Genomic DNA, 22,485 nt, shown 5'->3' with positions numbered 1-22,485 from the left:
GCTTTGCCAGTTCAATGTATGCCGCGACGAGCGTGACCTCGCCCCCTCGCCTGTAACGTTTAATGGGAAAGGAGCGGCATCAATTGCTCCGCCATTAAGACGGTAATCGAGAGCCAGCATGGTGGCTGACACTTTTACTTGTCCCGCCGCCGAATGTGGAAAGCCCGCACCCTGGGGTGGCATTATGCCGGCTTTCTTAGTTTCAGGCTCAGTGGATAAAGATGCTCCCAATAATGGCTGCCTTTAATGGCGGTATAGTGGGGTCTGTGTTTGTGTTTTTATGTGGGGGGGGGCACTCTTCATGCCCTTCCCTTTCTTATTCTCCCTCGCCTGTTTGTTCCCCTTCCCTGTGAAAAGCCAACGTCTATGTGAGCCAAAGATGAGGCACTCATATTTTTTTTTTTTGGGAGGTGGGGGAAGCAGCCCTTCAGGCAGGGGTGATTGGGTGAGCACGGGGGCGGGTCTTGGCCAATTAAAGAATTGACTAATAATACTATTAAAATGGAATTGAACTATTTCAAGCACCCCGTAACCTGATAACATGATACGCTGTCCACTCTAGTGACCGCTGTCCCTGAAAGGGTTAAAATTCATAATGTTACATACACTTTTTAATTTTTTTTACCTCATCTCTGAATACCCATTTTTAAAAAGTTGATGTTGCCCAGCCCTGAACTATCATCTCCATTTCTCCTTTCTTTCTTTCTCTTTCTTTCTTTCTTTTGCCTCCACAGCTGAAAAGGACGGCGGACGGAATATATTTCTTTCCCTCCAGCAGGTCTACCAGGCGCCGGGAGGGGTGTGGCAAAACAAGAGGGGCGGAGGTCGGGTCGAGAGTGTGTTGTCATGGTGGTGGAAGGGTGGTGGTGGTGGGGGGGGGGGGGGGGGGGGAAGAGATTCGGGTGGGGGGTTATTGATGAAGTTGAACTGAATCTAAGCTAGCTCCGGCCATTTTCCCCTTCAGTTCGTATTTCGGTCGCCGTACAAAGCGAAAGACAGACAAAATAAGTCAGGCGAGAGAAAAAGGCCAGCGTTTTATTTAATCTCTCTTTTTCCCCTCCCCTCCCGCTCCTTTCGTTCTCCTTTCCCTCCCTCTTTCTCTCCCTCCGCTGTCTGTCTATTTTTATCTCTCTGTCTCCCTCTTTTTTTCCGACGCTTGAATAGAAGTGGATCAAAAAGGTAACGACCTCTATAAACATAACAACCACAGCTCGCCCCTTCCTCCCCGCCCCCTCCCATAATCCCTCCTACAACCCGGCACCTTGTGTTGTGTGCTCATGACGTCCAGATCCCCTCCCGCCCCCTCGTCGTTGTCTTCTTTCTGTCTCTTTTCGGCGTTTATAACCAAAAAGTCTAAAATCCCTCTAGATGTCCACGTGATGGCTGCAGGCTGAAAATTGCACACACTCACTGCCCCCCCGCCCCTTTCAAAAGAATCAATGAGAGATAAACCGGACATGGCTTCATTTCTTTCCTCTAATAAGCACTCACACTCTGTCATCTCATCCTCCCACTTGCAACCCAAGTGTGTGCGCGTGTGTGTGTGTGTGTGTGTGTTTCACTCGGGGATCGAAAAGGCATTTCTCTTGTTTTTGTCATCCAAGCTTAGCGCTAACCGGCTAAGCTAGCCCCTCACAAAGCTTCAGGTTCATTGTTGTGCTCGCCTGATTATTATTTCCTCTCGTCCTGCATCCGTTTCTTTTTCCTCTCATCTTCCCTCCCTTTGTTTATCTCTCAGATCGTCCGTCATCAAGGCGGCGTCAATTTGAACCCCCTCCTCTTCCTCCTCCTTTTCTTCTTTCAACAGTGTGTCACCGCCACCTCTTTGCTTTGGTCTTTTACGGTGCATTCAAAGTGAAACCTGCAAGCCCGCCCGACCCTTTCTCGAGCTTCATGCACGGGGTCTGGGAGAGGAGGGTAAAAATCGGTATATGGTCGCGTGAGGAGTACTCGGAGCTCCTTGTAATGCAGCCGGGGGCCTCCTAAAGAGCCCCAATCAGCCTCAATCACGAGCGTCTCCAAAGAAATGGGCGCCGAGCCTCACTCTTGAAGGTCCGTGGCGAAGAGTTCCCATCAGTGGTTGTCCGACGGGGTCAGAAATGTCGGCTCAAACTTTGGAAATGTACTGATTGAAATGGTAATGGTCGTGTGTAACACTTGTGTGTTTTTTTTTTAATCATTTCACGAGAGGAGTTTTGAAAGAAATGGAAGAAACTTAACAATATGGAGTAGGAAAAGTCGACTAAATGATTCAACCCCGTGTGAAGATCGCTGGAGATCATGCACGGATAAATACTCCTTTGTATGGTATTTAAAAAAAACTAATACTAAAACTAATAAAAACTAAATTGAAGTATTTTCAAAAAAGAAGCAATAATCAAAATCAACAAATTCATTGTAAAAAGTCTTTTTAAAAAACAAAAAAACAAAAGCCAAAACGGAAAAATAAAAATAAACATTGTAAAACGATTAGAATTCCTGGTCGACATATGGACAGGTCTTCACTGACCCTGTTTGCATCTGCATTCATCCTTCTCTTTCCCGGACCACTCATCCTCATCCGTGTCATACTTAAAGTGGACCTAAAACAAATGGGACGGGGGAAAGCTATAAATAATTTGTATTTAAGTATACTTTTTTTTTTGGTTGCTCTTTTACTTTCAGCTGTTTCAACAAGTGCATTTCCAATGTTGAAGGCGTTTTATTGAGGTCGTGAACCTTCTTTTTTTTTTCTGTTCGATTTTTCTTTCCCCATCAAATCCTGTCTGGACCCTGTGGGTGGATCCGAACATTAGGGAGGGGTGGAAATGGGCTGTTAGACCATCCAGTTCTCAGTGGAACCCTTTGTGCCGTCCGTGAATGTGTCCCACATTTCTTTCCCAGCACCAGCAGCCATTTTATCTCCTCATGCAGAAGCATCGCATGACACCAACCCTGCCTTCCCCCTTCCTCCTTCTTCCTTCCTCCTCACTCGACTGGTTGTTGTTTACTCCTCTTCCTCCCACTAACACAAAGAGTAAAACGGCGTGTTGTTGTTTTTTTTTTCCTCTGTTTGCCCACCTCTGTGTGATTTAACATTCCCAACACGTCTTGCACGCAAATGTCCAATTAATCCCGGCCGTTAGGGATTGGGATGTCGTGTGATACGGCAGTGGCGGAGTGACTTCAAATGCATTTGTTTGTCAGCCGACAGTCGCTGCCGTCTATTTTAAGAGCACTTCGCCTTCTCCGCATCGCTTCTTTTCACCTCCATGCGCTTGACAGTAGCGCAGGGCACCTTTCCCTCATCATCACAGCGTTCCCGTTGTCGCGCCTGTCGTGACCGAAAGAGCCGGAGTGGCGAGGGGGGGACATCACTCACGCAAATAGCGCCGTGGTCGCCACCTGTGATTTGTAAAAGTGAATGGCAATGGAGTGAAGAGGTACGCCATTGTGAGAGCAAGGCACAGCCGTCGCTATGGAGACGGCGGGCCGCGAGCATCATTAGTGATGACCCTCGGCACACAGACTGGCGTGGCGAGAGAGTGAAGGTCAGGTGGGGAGATGTTGATCAAAAATTGAGGTGATCAAACTTTTCGGGTCCGCGCACATTATTCCGCATTGTCCTAACAAGCAGTTAATAACATTGGCCCATAAATGGGAATGATTTATTTTATTGACAGTTTCAACCTAAATATTCATGGCCTGTTGAATAAAAACGAATGCGAGCAAATTTATTTGAATTCAATTTCAATATTTGTTCATGGTTGCTCGCTGATGTGCACTGATTACACTAACTTGGCTGTGAACAGAGCTCGTTTACAAAAGCACGCTCAGCGTCTTGCCAACCGAGGGACTTTTCAGATCACTCTCGTAAATATTTTTCAAAGTTGTGCCCCGCGAGTTTAATCTTTCGCGAAGAAAGAGTCGACGTGAGCGGAATCGTTTTTCACGACTTGGTGGAAGGCAAATCGCACTTAACATTGGTGTGACATGGTGCCCAATTAAATGTTGATTTATCAACATGTAAACTTTTGACGTGAGGAATGTGCTTCCAAGCTGCAAACGTTTCACACACACAAAAATGCTGAGTTGTTTTCCCAACGCACTCGCTGGGTAGCTATAGATTTTGTGCAGATTGCGTAACTTTACCCAAGGTTTGGTTAATTTTTTTCAGCCATCAACCCGCACGTTGGGTTGATGGCTGAATTTGGGCAGGTTGAAGAGCAGAAGCCGGTGGCCATATGGACAGTTCTGCAGTTGAAGAAAAATCACATTCGTGGAAAAATTTGGGTGGCAGCTGAATGGCTCAGTGAGTAAAATTTTAAAAAAAAAATGGAGGGTTGCGTCAGGAAGGGCATCTGGTTTAAAAACTTTGCCAAGCATATCATGCGAGTGAATGGGCAAAGTTCTTGGAAAATGTTGGTAGTAAAATTTGTATTTATTTTTAACTGATAATCTGATCACGGGGGAGGGGGGAGGTCCTTGGAGTTTGTGGAGTAGGTTTAACAGTTTGTCTTAGAAAAATCTGTGAATAAGAACTGTGAATGAGGGCCACCCTGCAAGAAACAACCCCGAAGTCTTCTCTTGATGATCACACAGAGGCTTCATCGTTCCAAACCGAACTGATCTATGGCTCCCGGTCGAAACACGCCTTTTATCGGTAGACCTACGGGACTGCTGATTAGGCGGCGTCCGATTCACAACTCACAAATCCGCCGCCGCGTTAGCCTCGAGTCCATCAAAGCGCAAAATGGCCTCCTGTCATCTCGTAGCCCGAGTAGAAGCGTCCCGGCCGACGTGGCTGTCATCCAGCGGCACCTGGAGGATGATAAGGCTCGCTGGTGAACGGTCTCTATCTGCTCTCAGTGAAAAGTATTCTCTGGGGTGGCCGTTTGACTTGACAAAGGCTCCAATTTGACACCTGCCTCCTACTGCTGTCTCAAAGGCGCCTGCATTGCTGTGTGGGTGTGTGTTTGTGTGGGGGTGTGAGAGGGTGCGTGTGTCTTTGTGTATGTACACTGTTTTGTTTTCACTCCATTCACTTGACCCTCTTGTAGTCCGAAGGAAACGCACGGAGCACACGCAGCATTTTTCTTCTCACCTTGTTGCTCTTCAGCAGGTTAACTTTTAACTCTAAATTCTCATTTTACAGGAAATAACCGATTTGTGACCTCTTACTGCACGTTGCTTTCGCTTTCTCTCTCTCTCTCTTCCCTTTTCCATGATGCAGACCGCACTCTGGGGCTCCACGCTGATGCATTTTTTTTTCCTGATTAATATTAGTTGCGTCATTTGTCGAATACACAGTATTTGTATTTGCGTAAAAATCACTGCAATATTTTTAAACGCAGCACTGATTGCATTTATGTATAATATACATTTGAAAACATGCTCGGAGCAACATGTGAGAAGAAGTGAGGAAAACAAGCATAGCACGGGTACAAGTGCTTTTACATTTTCAATACTCTATATTTATTTTGTCAATGAAGAATTTTGCTAATATTAATCCTTTTGAGAATAGCACATTTTCAATTAATAGTTCTAGTCCTAGTTGTGTTGCCATACAACCAACACTATCCAGCGTGGACCCTTAGAACTTGCTTTCCACATTGTATTTTGAATCTTCTTTTCCATCTTCTCCATCTGCCTTTTATTTCCCCAAAGCAATAAGACAAAGTTGAAAATGCAAATGAAAGTAGAACTAATAAAAAGGGCACCGAATGTTACAGTACACAAATTTTGCAGGCAATGTTCCATATATTTGACCACCAAGTTACTCCTGGTTTTCTCTGGGCTAACCAGGCTTGCTATTTACAACCACTATCTTGAAAAAAATAACACACACACCCATCGTGTGTGGCACATTTAGAAAAACAGCGACAGTAACCCGCTTTCATGCCCGTTAACTCTTTCAGCATGCGTGCTGTGCTCCATTCTGCCCCCTGCTGCCCATATGCTGTACATGCCAGGAACAGGTGCAGGATTCAATTAGAGCAGCAGGCGCTCTGCAGTAGGTCACAAGGGCCGGGAAGGCAAACTGTGGAGCATTCTAGATTAAAAAAAATATATACACACTCACTCGTTCGATTTAATATCCAGACATCAAACGTACTCCACATGCCACCTGACCAGGCTCCGCCTCTCCAACGCACATGGATGCACCCAGGTACTAGAGTACAATATGACAAATCATCCCTGTACATGTTATGATGTTTGACTCCATTAAAAAAAAAATGATTCTAAAGCATTAGGAGGGGGATTTATTGATTTACTTTTTAATGTATGTGGTCACGCATCATGGATCTTCACCTATTGAGGGAGAGGGTGCTTGTACTGTGTCGACCACAATAATTGGGGTTCACTGTATTATGACTCGATTGCATGAGAGTAATCATTAATATTTCTATCTAGCGTCATATTATCCGCAAATTTATTCTCGATGAATAATCAACAACCTATAATGATCATTGTGACATTCAAAAGTGAATAATTACTCCTTGTTGTATTTGTTTGTACTGGATGCATCATCGACAGTAGGCATCAAAAATGAAAATCCTAAATGTAGCCTCAAGCAGCTCACCTTTTAATTGTTTTACAAGTCATTTAGAAAATGAGTCCTTCTCACTCAGGGGATAGTGCCCCCCCCCCTACCCCAATCCATTTTTTGCAGTAGACTCATATTGACAAGTAGCAGGCTGACCTGTGCCCGCAAGACGGATTATGGAGATGAATAGTCAATTATTACAGCAGCATTTCCCCCGTCTGCGCCGCACTAATGCCTGCGCTGGCGTGTGATAGCAAAAAAAAAAAAAAAAATTATAAAATACAATTTTGTCTTTTTAATCCCCGATAAGGTAAATTCCATTTGCCATCTGGCTAGTTTGGAGGCTAAATAAGTGCTGCCCATCACAAACAACAAGATTCTCACTCCAACAAGAATTAATCGATTTAATCTGACTGCCTGTTTTAAATCCGCGTGGCTTTTCCTCTGGCCAACCTGCTCGTACTAGAACCGCATAATACCTAATCTGAAGATTTATGCTTAATTCCTAATGCCTGTTACTTAATACCTCGTTCATACTGTGGCCATAATAACGTTGCATACTGTAAGACTGCTGCTGGGTTTTTCGGCACGACTGCGTCCCGCTGCTGCAATCACCGTTCAATTAGAGGGTGAGAGAGGGAGGCGAGGTAAACAGGAAGCGGTTCTGAGTTAATGGAGCCCTGCCAAGACCTCTCCCCAGTCTGTCCGTCTGTGCAAGGTGTGAAATGTGACTGTTTGTGTGGCCTTCTAAGTGCGCAATAATGAAACGACAGGCTAAAGCATCACTGTCGCGGTACGGTGGTGCATTGACGTACAAGTGACCTAGCTTTTTAGACACAAGCTGTTATTCAGCAGATTGTTTTTCCTCCTTTGATTTGAGAGCAAATATTCAAGATTTGAGCACTGTATGACTGAACCCAACTCATCTCATTTAATAACAAGCAGCAGGTTCGTAGATCATAAACAATTGATTAAAAAAGAGGTTTTTATTTTTTTATTTTTTATTTTTTTAAACCACCACCTTTCGCAAGATGAATGCTAACACTCAAAGTAAATCATAAACGTAGATGGGCTAACACATAGTATCGATAGTTTCAGTGTTGTAAGTGGAGACAGACAATATAACAATCCTCATCACACATGATCATTTGTGAAAAACAACAAAGAAAATTGCAGTTTATTGAATCCCTTAAGTATTTGCGAAAGACATTGTTTTTGTCCACATGACTGTATTATACTGCCCCTACTGGCTAAATTATTGTGCACACCGAAAGGAGCCACCATTTTTTTTAATTCAACGTAGTTTTGTTAATTCTTTATATTTTTAAAAAATGCTATCTTGTGGTATTTTCTTTTTGTTAAAAACTGGAACATGATGCAATTTCCAGTCATTTCAACGCTGATTGTGGTACAATGATTTGTGGTACAATTGTGTTTCATTTAAGAGTGTTGAGAATTGGACCTTGTTCACTCACTCAGGCGGTCTACACTGCAGCTAATGTTATTGCTGTCAGTCCCATAAAATGGAGGCAAATACCAATTTAGGACAAGGCTATTTTCGGGGAGGCAGGTGCAGTAATGGACTGATTTTGGCCAGAACGCTGATGTTTTGTGTCGTTCATAATAAAGGGGTTCTTGGCCAAGTATATTAGCACTACTAGTGTAATGTACTGACATGGGGGCACCCCACCCAGGTTGCTTTTGATCGACTTTCAGCATCGTGAAATCACTGTACTCTTTGGACACTTCATAAGGTACTGTTTACCTGCAAAATTTTAATGAGATTAAAGACCAAAATCTTCTGCGAGAACACAGTTGAATTTGGAAAACGTTTTGTGGTTAGAAAAAAAGCCTTTGAACTCTTAACATGGATCAGTACTTCAAATTGGCCCATGAAATGATGTTTTTGGCTTGCAGCAAAACTAGTGACGGCTTGTGACTGGAGGAGACTATTGTTAACAATGTTAGCTAACGCTAATTTGTGCTAACAATGTAGCTCCCTCTCTTAGCTAGCTGCCAAGTACAAAGTAGACTAGTTGTAGTACTAAGTGTAGGAGCAGGACCAAATGAGGAAAATTGTGACATCACAATACATGCAATTCGGAAGGGCATGTTTACAAGCACATTTTCAGAAGTAGGCAGATAACAAAAGATGTACTTTGTTGTTTAATTTCACCCTTGATGGGTTGGCAGGCATTCCAGAGGCCCAACTATTTTCACACAAGCAATTGAAATGTCAGGGGAGGTTGGGGGGGATTGTATTGTTTTAGTTTTTTGTAACATGTCCCCCTTTCATGTTTGTTTTTGTGGTTTCAGTTTTCATTGTTGTAAAACTGTGCTCTATCACACTCAGTTGTTTGATCGCGAACCACAACGATAAGCATCTAATTAACGGAATACTTCTCTGATAGTTTTTGCATTGAATCATATGCTTGTATATATAATTTTCTGTAAGCAGTTTTATGACTAACTATTATTGCTTTTTTTTTTTCGGATTACTGGTCACATGGCTAAAAATAATTCCGATCTCCTATGCCGTATAAGACGATGACTGTCATCGATGGTTATACGGATGAGATGTGGTGGTTGCTGGCGTGCATGTTAATACTTACATTTTGTGGTCATTTATCCAATTTTGTGTACGATTCCGTTCTTGTTTTTGTCTTTAATTCTAACTTGAGCCCGAGTATTCCCAGCTTTGTTTATGGGTCACCTACATGGACCCGGTAAGTCCATCGCCTTGTCGTGCTGTTTATTTCTCCTTTTTACACCAGCATTATACTTTTATGGCGCTGTCCTACTTTTATCGGCCGTCTCCCTAGCGCTGCAGCATTTCAGCTCTGATAACATCTCGCCCTGTACAGTGCTTACAATGTTTTTTTTAAGCATTTTTATTTCCCGCTAATGTGTGTTACTCCCCCACTGTGCCTGGCTCGATGAAGATTCCATTTGATTGTAGTGCGCCGGAGTCAGATTTGCCCTTCGTGGAAGGATTCGTCGCTCGGCCGTATTTAACTCCAAATGTTATTTTGTATATTTCAGACTCCCATGCTTGTATAAGGCAAACACCGGAGGCCTCCATTGTGGTTTAACGATTGCGGGTGTCAAATATAAGGATTCTCTTAAGTGTTTGTTTATGTTCGTGTTTCGTTCAATTCCTTTTTTGCTGGCAGTCCCATTCCCTGCTGCTGTGTTGGATTAACACGATGTTACAGTGTTACTGCTGGGTGGTAGCTTTAAAATAAAATCATATTTAGGGTTTCTTTGGGGTTTTTTTGGTTAATCACACAAATCACATAGCCGATTTTAGATTTTTTTTTTCCGTCTTCACTATCAGATTTAGCAAATGACAATGACTATTCAAAGTGCCATACGCGTTTTACTGCAACTGATATTATCACCATTAAGCCAATCACGAGCCCATTTTCGTTATCACATATTCGTCACTGATCAAAGACATCCTCAGCCGTGATTGTGCCAAGGATCTGTCGTAAGTCACTGCTAATTAGCTTTGATTGTGCTTGAAAGTGAGAGTAAAATAGGATAGCTTTGAACAATATTGCCCATGGTCATTTTATATTCACACAGCAATAGGACTGACCATATCAGTGTGATCGTATGGTTATATAAACATTTTGGACCTGTTTGTTTTCTTGCACACGTCTGGTTTTGTGATGAAATGGCATCAAAGATCTTTCTGAAATACTTTTTTAACAAAGCAGATTCTTGTCCAAATTAGCCTCTCGATTGCTTAATTTATAATCATTTTTAAAATTAAAATAAACTTTCACCTGGAACCCAGAAATAAAAAATAGTTCTAAATTCACAAAAAATAGACACATCTGCTCTCACGTTTGAACTCTTCAGTTTTGCAGGTGAGGCAGGGCAACTGCTAAATATTTGCATTTTGGAAGCACATACCTCGGGTCAAAATTTTCCAACATGACGAAAAAGGACTGTGTCTTTGGAAATGTTCACCGCCATTGACTCTGTGATTGGGCTCATTTCTTATGATCGGCAAAACAATCTGAAGGTAATTCCGCTCTTGTTTGTCTCATGGGAATTTAAATTTCTTCTTCTGAAAAACAGTCATTGGAATGGGGGAAATATTCACTTGACAACACTGACTGTTTTGTAAACTAGCTCCTCTCTGTCTGCAGCCATGTCACTAGCTTAAGTGAGGTAACGCTTTGAACAACAGAAGCTGTTAAAAAAAATTATCTGCCTGACAAATGAAATCAAATTAATTGAAAACAATGAATTGTCTCGGTGCTATTGACTACCAAGTGAAGTACTACCAAGAACTTATTCTGATGAAACGACACAATGTATGCTATTGCTAGCTTAACCTGTTGTGCCAAATTCCTGAACGCTGTTTGCGTGTCTCATTTTCCACCGATACGTTCAATGCGGCTTGTTTTTTTTTTCCAGCTTCCCCAAGTACAATATTCAAGTGCGAATTCGGCTAGGCGGCGGAAAAGTCAGAACTAGCTCACTCCTTAGTGACCTAACATACAGAGATTCACGTTAGCATTCTCCTCCAAACACCAGACTCCATGCAATATTCACAACGGTTTGAGCTCAGACTGATCTATCACTGTGTGACAGAATTTTCGTCGCCTGTGCGTGAGTGTACATCCAGTATATGTGCGTTCTACACTCGCCACATGAATGCGCTTGGATGTCATGCACCGTGTCCCGTGTGTCCACATCTCCCCCGCAGTGTCCAATTAGTTCAGAGACGCATTCAATCACGATGTGACCAGCAGGTGTCTGCTACCACAAGCCAGAAAGCCATATTACTAAACTGGCACAAGATGTGTTTGTGTGGGGGTGGTGTATTGCAGAGCGGGACGGGGTGGGGGAGGGTGTCCTCAGTTGTAGTGGCTTCAATTCTTTTTGGTTTCTGTGAGGATGCCAGCAGCTCCGCTTGTAGATCGTCTTAGACACACCGCACACCAAACCTGACCAAACCTAAATGAACTTTCGAGCAATTTGTCGGGTTCTGCCACTTTACGAAAAAAGCTCACCTTTCCCCGTTTACATAAAACCCAAATTTATAAAAACACATGACCACATGACACTGTACATCAACCCTTTCAGGGATAGCGGTTACCACAGTGGACAGCTTCTCATGTTATCGGGATACAGTTTGTCATTATTGGTGCATGCCCCCCCCCCACCCCGCAAAAAAATGTGGCTGCTAATGTCTCAATTAAAAAACAGCCTTGGTTTTAGGTCTGAAATACTTTTGTGTAGATTTCACCTTGAGGGACAGAAACGGACTCCCGCTGTATCTCTTTGTACAAGCAATTTAAAAAGTCATTTTTCCATCCAGAGCCCCATATAAGTCATGATTTACAATTCTTCATGTCGTTAAAAAAAACTGACCTGGTATATGCTATCTTACTTGGACAACCTTCCTGTGAACACCTTTTTTTGTTTCTGTAAAAGGTACACACTGCTATCTTGGAGTTTAACAAGCCATCGCATGAAGTAGGTTTCACTGTACCTTGAGGGGCAGAAATGGTGAACCGCTTGCTGGGAGGCCTTTTTAGAAAATCACACATATTTTTGACAGTTAGCGTCATCAGAATGACTTGGTTGTGTAACTTGACAGCAAGTTCAGCATATTATATAGCGCAGTTCGTACTCAAGCTAACTCGGTGTGCTTCATATAATTAAGGGTGCAACCTTTCGAAGCATTTACAAACAAAAGACTTTAAAACATTTGAAAGCATCGTAAAGGAATAAAAGTACCTCACTAAAATGACTACACTAAGCAATGTATAGAGGTAGATTTCCCTCTCAGTAGAAGTGTACAATTCCTCACGTGATAAAAAGAGGAACATTTGTTAGCTTGGAACAGTAAGTTACAGTGAAGATGTCTTGATAGTCTTTTGTTCCTGGAAAAGGTACAAACCACCCAGGAGTCTAATAATTCATCATATGAGAAAGGTGAGTGTAGTTTTTACCTCGAGGGACAGAAGTTGACTGCTCCTGTAAACCCTTTTTAGATGCCGGTCCATTTTTGCCAATACCAAAAGCAGTGGTGTCATCCAGATCATGTATTTTGGCGACCTTCCCAACTTTTTGGCACCGTTTTGTGGAAGCCTGCCTTCTTACGCTCAGCCGAGAGCCAAATTAGGTCCTAATAAAACAAGCTCCGTGTTGACTGTATTTCTGTCGAGGCCTTTGAGGTAAAATTGCGCAATCAAATCAAAAAAGTAGGCCGAGATGAATGTGATTAGAGACTACACCTAAGCGGGAAGCGAGCGTCCGCCGGAACGCTCCCCATTTATCATATCCCGACGAGCAAGACGCTGGTGTCCTACAAATGAGCTGATAATGCATCTCATCTCACTCTGCTCCTGCCCATTATCATCCTATCCTTTGTGTCCTTATTTTAAATTCCCAACTAACTTTTATCGACCCTAATCTTTTTTTACTTTGAACCTCCCCTCCCCGTCCCCCGTTCCCCGCTCCCTCACCATCTCCGCCATAACTTATAATGATGACATAACCGTCACTCACTGTCCGCTTCCTTCACTGCGCTTCCTTCCCTTCCGCTGCAGTCTTTGTGTGCCCGGGGACGCTGCTGCGCGTGCAAGCGCCCAGCTCTTTGCAGGAGGCCGAGCACCAGGCAGGCGCGTGGTGCAAGGACCCACTCCAGTCCGGTGACCGCCTCTATGTCATGCCCTGGACCCCCTACCGCACCGACATGCTCTTCGAGTACAACTCCTGGGAGGACTTCAAACAGAGCAGAGCCACCACCACTTACAAGTGAGCAGACTGGCAAACAGTGGCTGTAATGAGTTAGCGCCTTTTGTCATTTCCCCATAATTTGTTGAATACAACTGAACTGTACTACAATTGAAAAAAAAAACTTTAAACCACTGTGACATTTTTCATAGTCCATTTTTTTTAACTCATACGGTTGGCTAGAGGGAGGGAGTATCACTGCAACTTTATGAAATGGTTGCCAAACTTTCTGCTCAAAAACTCACGGCCTCAGATGTGCTTATAAATGATGACATCCCACTGAGCCTCCGCACATTCGGGTCCTCTTGTAGAAGGGCCTCGACTGATCTGCTCGCCCCTCCACAGGTTGCCCAACCGAGTGGATGGGACGGGCTTCGTGGTGTACGACGGCGCCGTGTTTTACAACAAGGAGCGCACGCGCAACATCGTCAAGTACGACCTGCGCACGCGCATCAAGAGTGGCGAGGCCATCATCACCAACGCTAACTACCACGACACCTCGCCGTACCGCTGGGGCGGCAAGTCGGACATCGACCTGGCCGTGGACGAGAACGGCCTGTGGGTGATCTACGCCACCGAGTCCAACAACGGGCGCCTGGTGGTCAGCCAGGTGGGAGAGCGGCACGGCACAGCAACAGGGGGCGGGGGGATTAAACTAAGATAGAAATCTCATTTGACCCATGGCGGGAGGTTAAATGTCACTGTGGGATTACACCAAGCAGAAAATGAGGAAAGTTGTCGTATCTTTAAAATTAATCAGCCTGTATTGTTTGACCCTCTCATTCATCAAAACTAAAATCGCCAAAACTCATCAAGTGGATGTCGTATTTTTATGACACCTGGCTCCTAGCGAAAAATTGTGAATAATGATTTTTTTTTTCTAACCTGTTTGCTATGAACAAATTCAACTCTTTGGATTTTTTTTTCTGTGAAACCGATCCCAAATCACTTCTATATGAGTTGTATTTATTTATTTTTTTTAACTTAGATGGCGCTGGGAATCTTAAGGCGTAACCACGCACAAAAATATCCGCATAAGTGCACTGTATCAAATTTTGGTGACCAATCGTCAATGTCTTCATGTCATTCTGTGACAGCATGCAAACACATCATGTTTTTCTTCCTAATTTTTCACCTTAAAAGTGAATTTCTACGATTTGAATGAAAAAATAGTACGGCTCAAATAGATTCCGTTCATCATTAACAAATTGTTTGTTTTCTGCTGACTTTGATTCTTCGTCACGCTCATTCCGACGTCGGCTTTGTGCCGACGCGTACACTTTGACGCTCCATTAAACCGAAGCGAAAGCACAACAGCATGTCTGACGGCCAATTTAATACCTTTGGAAATACACGCGGTTGTTCTTTGGCTTTGATGTTGTCTTTTACGGGCGGAAATTTATCAGCCAACGTCGATCAATAGGTGCTGTTGGTGCAGTTCAAGCGTATTTTCAAATGATGGATTTACACTCAAATACGTTATTTTTATTCTATGTCTTGCAAAGTGACATGGTCTTATTTAGCATACTTCATGCGTATGAATAATAATAGTGCCTTTTATAGAAGCAAAAATCATTTTTAGCCATACCTGGCACAAGATGTCTAGTATGTCTTTTAAAGTTAGCATTTTCTAAGCAGGACCCTACCGATTCCTCAAAATGGACCGGGATTCTTGTTTTCGATTGCGAGAAGTCACCTAAAATATGCAGAAAATTTCAAGAATGTCGCGAAAGCTTGTCGTACATGTTCGAAATTAACTGTGGAAGAAAAACAGCCCTCTCTGGCCCTCTCTGGCCCATCTTGTACTTCTTTCTTAGTGCTTCTCGGTTATTTTCTGTTATACGCCTCCTGCGAAGAAAAAAACATTTGGCGCCCCCTCAAATCTCTGCCGCGACTATAAAAAGTATAATTTGTCTATAAAACTCTTATAAGTACACCTATAACTTGAACATGTTATATATATTATAAAATAAATAAATGAGAGCGATACTGCCACCTACTGTAGTGGATGTACAATTACACTTTATTCTTGTATGGCAAAAAACACCCACCCACCCCCCCAAAAAAACCCACATATTACTCAGGTAACCGCCCCCCCACCCCATGCAAGAAGTCATTGCACTGACGAAAAACAACCAATCAGAGACAGAGGGCGTGACTGACAACATGCCACTTGTCTGAGTGTTTAAATCGAGTTTTCTGTTTGATTTGTGCTCAGGTGAATCCTTACACGCTGCGCTTCGAGGGCACGTGGGAGACCAGCTTTGACAAGCGGGTGGCATCCAACGCCTTCATGGCTTGCGGCGTGCTCTACGCCGTGCGCTCCGTCTACCAGGATGACGACAGCGAGGCCGGCGGCGACCTGCTCATGTACGCCTACAACACCAACCACGGCCGCGAGGAGCCCGTCAATATCGCCTTCCCCAACCCGTACCAGTATATCTCCTCCGTCGACTACAACCCCCGTGACAACCAGCTCTACGTGTGGAACAACTACAACGTGCTGCGCTACCCGCTGGAATTCGGTCCGCCGGACCCCACCACAGGTTGGCACCGCACTTTGGGCCCGTAATAAAGTAAAAGAGCAATTACTGTCAATCTTAAAAGTTGCAAATTGCCGAGATAAACCTCGGCGAGACCCGTCCGAGTCGTGCAATCAATCTGAAAGTGACAGGCGACTATTAAAAGTTGACACTGCAAATAAAATGAAACCTTTCTGCTCTCGACTGAGACAGCGAATGTTATAAATGAAACGTAGCCCATGGCAGTTGACTCGGGGTTAGATTTACTCAACAAGCTCACATCTTATTTGCATGAAAATGTATTTAAGCGTCATCAGTTAACATTGCTGTTTTCACATCCTTTGGCTTTCTCTTTTTTTTCTTTTTTTTTTGCTGGATATAATTCCACGTATTTTAAGATCTTCCCTGTGTGACACCTTTGTGATAATTTCGTCTTCCAGTATATCCTGTATCCACTTAGTTTTTTTCCCCTTATATTTTCCTCACTGTACCTGTATTAACCCTTTCAGGGACAGCGGTTACTACAGTGGAAAGTTTACCACGTTATCAGGTTACAGGGTGCATGAAAGGGTTAATGGTGAATTTGGGGTTTTGGGTAGCTATGAGCTAAAAAAAAAAAAAACCAAAGAAAACAATGTTCATTTTTGTTTATTGATACAACTCTTATATTGAGGATCTTATTAGATTAATGTTCACGCTGCCTTCAAATTAGCATTCTGTTTTGCTCCAGATTGACTCTCTTGATTGGTCAACCCCCTCAGAACCTCTCCTCGCCTCTATTCCCGTCGACATCTGTCTGCAGCGAGCGCCAACAGGCCGCTTTTAAATCTCCAGCTGTTGTCGCAGCGTCGACGGGAAGGCGCGTCTCAACTGCTCCGTGTCATCGATAATGAAAAAGTCACAGGCGAAAGTGATAAAGCAAGTGGGTTGGGAGGAGGAAGAGGAGGATGAGATGAGCATCTTGGCAACGCGTCAGTGTAAGAAGCGAGCTCCGGCGGAGCTGGAGCCACATGAAGGTCTTGTGTGAGTGATGCGCAGATGTGCGCTGCTGCGTTTGATCACTCAGGATTTTGCCGTTGTGATGCGCGGCTTTTATCTTCCCATTTAGTCTTGTTGTTAGTGATGGTGACTTCTCCCGTACATTTGATCAATTATTTACTCCTGCCTGACTTATGATGAGGCCTCCTCGCTATCTCATCGCCCCCTCGCCCACTCAATACCCCCCCATAGGCACACTCTCTGGGGGATGCTTTGAAGGACCCCAAAAAGTATTTGTAACCCCAATTATTGCCAGGGCTGTCTTTCAGAAGTGCCATTTTATATTCCCTTTTGAACCTCGGGCAGACGTCATCTACAGTATTCACATACATCTCTCACGCTTGATCTTATTTGGAGCTTTTTGCTGCCGGCGTCTTACTCCAGTGTTACCTCGAAATACGAGTGACTCGGCGTCATTCAGACAATTTTAGCGCTTTTATTTGTGGGCGAAAATGTTAGCTGTTAGCTACCTCATAGCATCTGTGTTGCGGTATCAAAACTCTTGAAGCAAAAGCTGGTGGAAACAGGCAATTAAATGAAACTCACAGGCATATATTCTTTATCCTCTGCAAAGTAATATTTTTAAATATTTTTTGCCAGTCTATGTTGCTGTGCATGTCAATTTTTTATTCAATTCCCTTCACTGAAACACTCCCTAAATCTTTTCTGTATTTCTCTCAGGTCCTCTGACCACCACGCAGGTGTCCACCACCCTGGCGGCCCGACCCTTCACCTCCAGCACAAGCCCCTCCACCGCCCGACCAGTTGCTCCAACCCTGCGGCCCATCGGCTCCATCAACAAGCATCCCGACCTCCGGGCCATCACGGCCACCGTGCCCGTCAACCGCTGGACACCGCCGTCCTCGCAGGGCCCCCACGTCTGCGAGAGTAAGCTGGTGCGAGGCGTCCAGTGGCCCAGCACGCTGAGAGGGGAGACGGTGGACCGCCCGTGTCCCAAAGGATCACTCGGTAATGGACGTTTCTTGTTAATGCAGATAATGATTCACTGGTGTGACAATCAGTTGCAGTATAACGTCGACTACTGCAAAGAGGACTTAGTCAATGTCAGATTTTTTTATTTTTGCCTTAAGTACCGGTGGCTGTTATCGGCAGCCACCATAAGTACCCGATACCTTAAAATAAGGCTCGTATCAGCCGCATACTCATACCTGGTATCTCGCCCATAGATAACATACAAACATATCAAGTCAGCATAACCAACTCTGAGTACACACCAAGGCCCTTGATATCTAAAATTAAATTTAAAACGATGATAAAAAAATTTGAGCAAAGACCTTGTCAAACTGCAGCAGTATCGCCCCATCTACTGCTGTGTAGGGTTCACACAATGTCAGGCTTTTTTGCCTGAAGTATCAGTGGCTGGTATCATCAGCCTCCAAGAGTACCCGATGCTTTAAAACAAGACCGGCATCGGCACAATACCGAATCCTTCCATCAGGACTCACCCATCCCTATTACAGAGCGCAATTTTACTTATTCAAAAGCACATTATTAGCTTTCTTTGTTGGTGTTTTTCATTCATTTCAATGGAGAAAGATGAATTGAAATCTCAAAGCACTCTTCTACAATACTGTCGAGGGCTATTTTCTGAGCTCATTGTTTTATTTGGGGGGCTGGGGGGGGGGGGGGGGGGGTTGCACTGAAACAGATTAAAAACGTTTTAAAATACGATTGTGCACTGTAAAAATATATTGCTTAAGAAAAAAATGCAATACCGGGGAGCACTTTTTATTCCACGTGAGTTATACTCAAAATGTCCTCTATGCACGTGATGCCATGGGGAAAAAAAACATGGAAAAAAAAATGTATCTATGGTTTTGGTCTTGTCGCGTCGTCCTGACCAGCAGGCAAACGTCCCAGAGGACTCGCAGATGAAAACTGCTCCTCCACAAATGAAAGGCTCATCTCCCACAGAAAGCGAGCTGATTGAAAGTGGCGAATAATGAAATGAAAGCCGAGGCAACACAGGCCTCATCTCCTTCTTCTTTTTTTGGTCTACCTTCTATTCTTCCAAACGTGGCAGCCGGGCAAACTGTTCTTTATTCCTCTCGCTCTCCTAGCGTTGTTGTTTGCTGTGTGTGCAGGATGTTTCGCTCAGTGGGAATACATTAACGTTACATTAGCCGCACTAAATTAGCTCTCAAAGCCAATCTGCATGCGCTGGACAAGAGCAGGAAATAGGGCGTTTAAATGCAACAGCGCGTGGTCTCTGATACTTTTGCTTGCTGTGTTGTCTTTAATCGCTTCTCCTCGTCTTCTTTTCTTCGCTCTTGTGTTTGCGTCTCGATGCTGGTTGCTTGTGCTCGTAGCGGACGGACGCTTCTCCGGGCTCATCCCAGAGTGCTGTCCTCTCCGTGAACCTGCTCCACTAAACACGACATGCTGGATGGAAATGACAGCCGGGGTAGAAGAAGACGCTTCCCTTCGGGGTGGCGGGGAGGCTTTTATACGATCGCAAGGGATCATGTGTGATGTCTTTTTTTTTTTTTTTTTCGTACATTCTTTGCGTTTGGGTGCATTATAAACGGTTGCTTTTTTTAACAGCGCCTAAGCCTATTTCTGAACCTGTCGTCTCCACCCCAACCACCCGGTTTACCCCGCGTCCCTCCGTTACTTAGCCCTTTAGGGGGCAGCTGTGACAAAGAATGGACGCATCCAAGTGATGCCTAAATCAATTTCTGTGGAAGAGAAAATACAGTAGGTAGTATTAACATAGTAATAGTTTCTACAATATTAGTCTGCGAAGAGTTTAGTACAAAAAAAGTGTGATCCAATCTTACTTTTTAATGTAAGTGAGGAAAATCTTAAGGCTAAGTATGGACCCTTGAGGCACACCGAATGTGGCCTCAATTGCACCGTTCCTTTTTGTTGAGGTAATCAAGAAGGCGCAAATTTTCTTGACAAAAAACTTTTTGAATCACAGTCGCTGTGATATATTAGTATCTCTTTTAGTTGAATAAATTTGGGCAAACTGGCAAACATTGAAATTGAGTTCATTTAAAACACACTCACACACTTTCTGTCCTTTAATTGCACACACCTAATGCACTTTATCTCTCCACTGTGCTGGTCTCCAGGTATCGCTTCATTCCAGTGTTTGGCCGAGCAGGTCATGTGGAACCCACGCGGTCCTGACCTGAGCAACTGCACCTCCCCGTGGGTCAACCAGGTAGCCCAGAAGGTGAGACCCCGGAGCCTGCTCCTCTTGGCCTCCTTGTGGCCTCCTGGCCCTGCTCCATGCTTCCCCACGTGGCTCCTCGTGTATTTACATATCTCCAACGCTGGCCTTATTAATATACACACTCATTTAAGATGGCCCTTCATTACCACCCATCTGCTCTTAATTAACTCACTCTTGTACACTTGAAGTCAAGTGAATTTCCATTATTTTTAGCAAGCAGGTCAACCCAGTCACTCCCAATCAAAAAGTTAAATGTATTCATTTAAGAATATGTTTATTAAACTTCCTGGTATTGTGTTATGGAACAGGAATAAAGTCAGTGGGTCAGTTTGACCCGGGGCGTGTTTCATGATGCAAAATGTCACCACTGTTACCTTGAAAATGATTACCGGTACTTGCTTTAAAAAGTAAGGGAGTGTCTTTACCGATGAGTTGATTTAAAAAAAAATAATGAAGTTCGATTCCAAGTTCATTTATTGTGGTTGCTTTACTACTTAATACTGGCAACCCTGCTTCGCATTAAAATGACATCTGGTGACATTTAACCATAAAGTTCATTTTTAGTAAAAAATTGAATGAACCCTTTCAGTGACAGCGGTTAGGGTTAAAGACAACCTTTTTTTTGTTATTAAAAAATCTAATAAAATTTTAAAAAATTAAATATAATAAAAATATAAAATAAAGGTATTTTATTTACCTGCCATTTTTCATTACACTGAAAGATATGGTGTGCTAAACCTACAAAATTTTATTTCATTGCAAAAAAACCCTCCAAAAAGTGTCCTTGTTTTTAACTTCCAAACACGTAATTGGCAATTCAGCGACTTCTAGCGTTAATCAGCATTTTGCCGTCAATTAATCGACTAATTGGTTCACCCCAAGCGAGACTCCCTGGCGATAAAACGGCCTTCTCTTGAGTCCATTTAGGCATGTGTAACTTTTGTCTGCTCGCTTTCCTGGTGGACAATGGAAAAGTTTCATGCCGTGAATAATCTCCTGCTTTTGGCAACGATCGATAGCAGCCGTGGGAAGGCAGTCGCTCAGGGTGTGATTTGTGAACTGAGTTTCCACTTGACAGTGTGTACTACAAGGTTTGTTTACAAGAGGAGCTGTGATGAAGATCCCTTTCTGAGGGTCTGGGGAAAATGATAACTCAAGAGAGACTTTTTTTTCTCATGGAGACACAAAAGGCATGTGGCTTTCTTTTTGCTTCTCCTCGACGTGTGAAGCCGCACGGTTTGAAATCTTGCGGAATCAAAGCGTGTTGTTTGCGCCGGCTCCTCTTCAATCAAACACGTTGTTGGTGTGCATTGCGCTCTGAAGATCAAAAGCGGCGAGAATGCGGCGAACATCGCCGGCGAGCTGGCCAACCACACGCGAGGGCGGATCCAGGCGGGGGACATCAGCTCATCGGTGCGACTGATTGAACAGCTCCTGGACATCCTGGACGCTCAGTTGCAGTCCCTCAGGCCCGGCAACAAGGAGTCGGCCGCTCGCAACTACAACAAGGTGGACTCCCGGAAGTCGTATCGATTGATGCCACATTTTTTGAGGTCTTTAATTCTTGACTTCTCTTCTTGTCCATACAGTTCCAGAAGCGAGAGCGGACATGTCGGGCCTACATCCAGGTACTCTTTTGTCTGCCAAACTTCCCCACTTGTGAAGGAGTATGAATCCTCAGGGAGCCTCATTGCCGTCATCTAATTAGTGTTTCTATCGCAATTGGCAGGTTAAATTAGAGATCAAGAGCGGTTGCTTAAAGAGACAATTAACGGAAAATGTAGCATTTATACTTAATGAAATGGGAATCAAGCTGTAGTATATCAACATTGTATGGAAAAAAATATTTGATGAAAAGCACGGCATTATGAGGAGAATAAGGTTTAAGTACAGGGAAGATAAAATAATCGAGAAAAATATCTTGCCAGATTAAAACTGTAAATTTGGGGGGAAAATGTGCAAATAAATGAGAATACATGTGCCACTCTGAGACGCAAGTTGTAATATTATGAGAAGAAATTGATAAAGTCGTACACACACAGAGAGAGAGAGAGAGAGAGAGAGAGAGAGAGAGAGAGAGAGAGAGAGAGAGAGAGAGAGAGAGAGAGAGAGAGAGAGAGAGAGAGAGAGAGAGAGAGAGAGAGAGAGAGAGAGAGAGAGAGAGAGAGAGAGAGAGAGAGAGAGAGAGAGAGAGAGAGAGAGAGAGAGAGAGAGAGAGAGAGAGAGAGAGAGAGAGAGAGAGAGAGAGAGAGAGAGAGAGAGAGAGAGAGAGAGAGAGAGAGAGAGAAATAAAACTGATATATCTTGCTGGAATATTGATGTGAAAACAAAAAAGTGTCATGTGAGGAAGCCATTTCATTTTTTGAGACCGTCATCAGTGTGATGAATGGGCAGCATTGAGAGCCCAATTCCAGCGAAGCAGGCCGTCAGGGCAG

The 22,485-nt window shown here is 43.7% G+C and overlaps 1 protein-coding gene across 6 annotated transcripts in view; it reads left to right on the top strand.

Annotated features, from left to right (window-relative positions):
• The window catches only part of adgrl1a (adhesion G protein-coupled receptor L1a), a 220,946-nt gene that overhangs the window by 181,285 nt on the left and 17,176 nt on the right, over nt 1–22,485 (top strand). For 5 of the 6 annotated variants that reach the window (XM_052048907.1, XM_052048908.1, XM_052048906.1 and 2 more), the window contains 8 exons: nt 1,165–1,179; nt 13,102–13,309; nt 13,634–13,898; nt 15,507–15,834; nt 17,530–17,817; nt 19,947–20,050; nt 21,374–21,559; nt 21,640–21,678. In XM_052048907.1, coding sequence (XP_051904867.1) covers nt 1,165–1,179; nt 13,102–13,309; nt 13,634–13,898; nt 15,507–15,834; nt 17,530–17,817; nt 19,947–20,050; nt 21,374–21,559; nt 21,640–21,678 — 1,433 coding nt within the window. The remainder of the gene's footprint in view (nt 1–1,164; nt 1,180–13,101; nt 13,310–13,633; nt 13,899–15,506; nt 15,835–17,529; nt 17,818–19,946; nt 20,051–21,373; nt 21,560–21,639; nt 21,679–22,485) is intronic. The other variant, XM_052048905.1, reaches the window with a different exon arrangement.

Source organism: Hippocampus zosterae, chromosome 17 (genome assembly GCF_025434085.1).
Source record: "Hippocampus zosterae strain Florida chromosome 17, ASM2543408v3, whole genome shotgun sequence".
Classification (NCBI taxonomy): Eukaryota; Metazoa; Chordata; class Actinopteri; order Syngnathiformes; family Syngnathidae; genus Hippocampus; species Hippocampus zosterae.
Note: the sequence above shows the minus strand (reverse complement) of the source record. Positions and strands in the feature narration are given on the sequence as shown.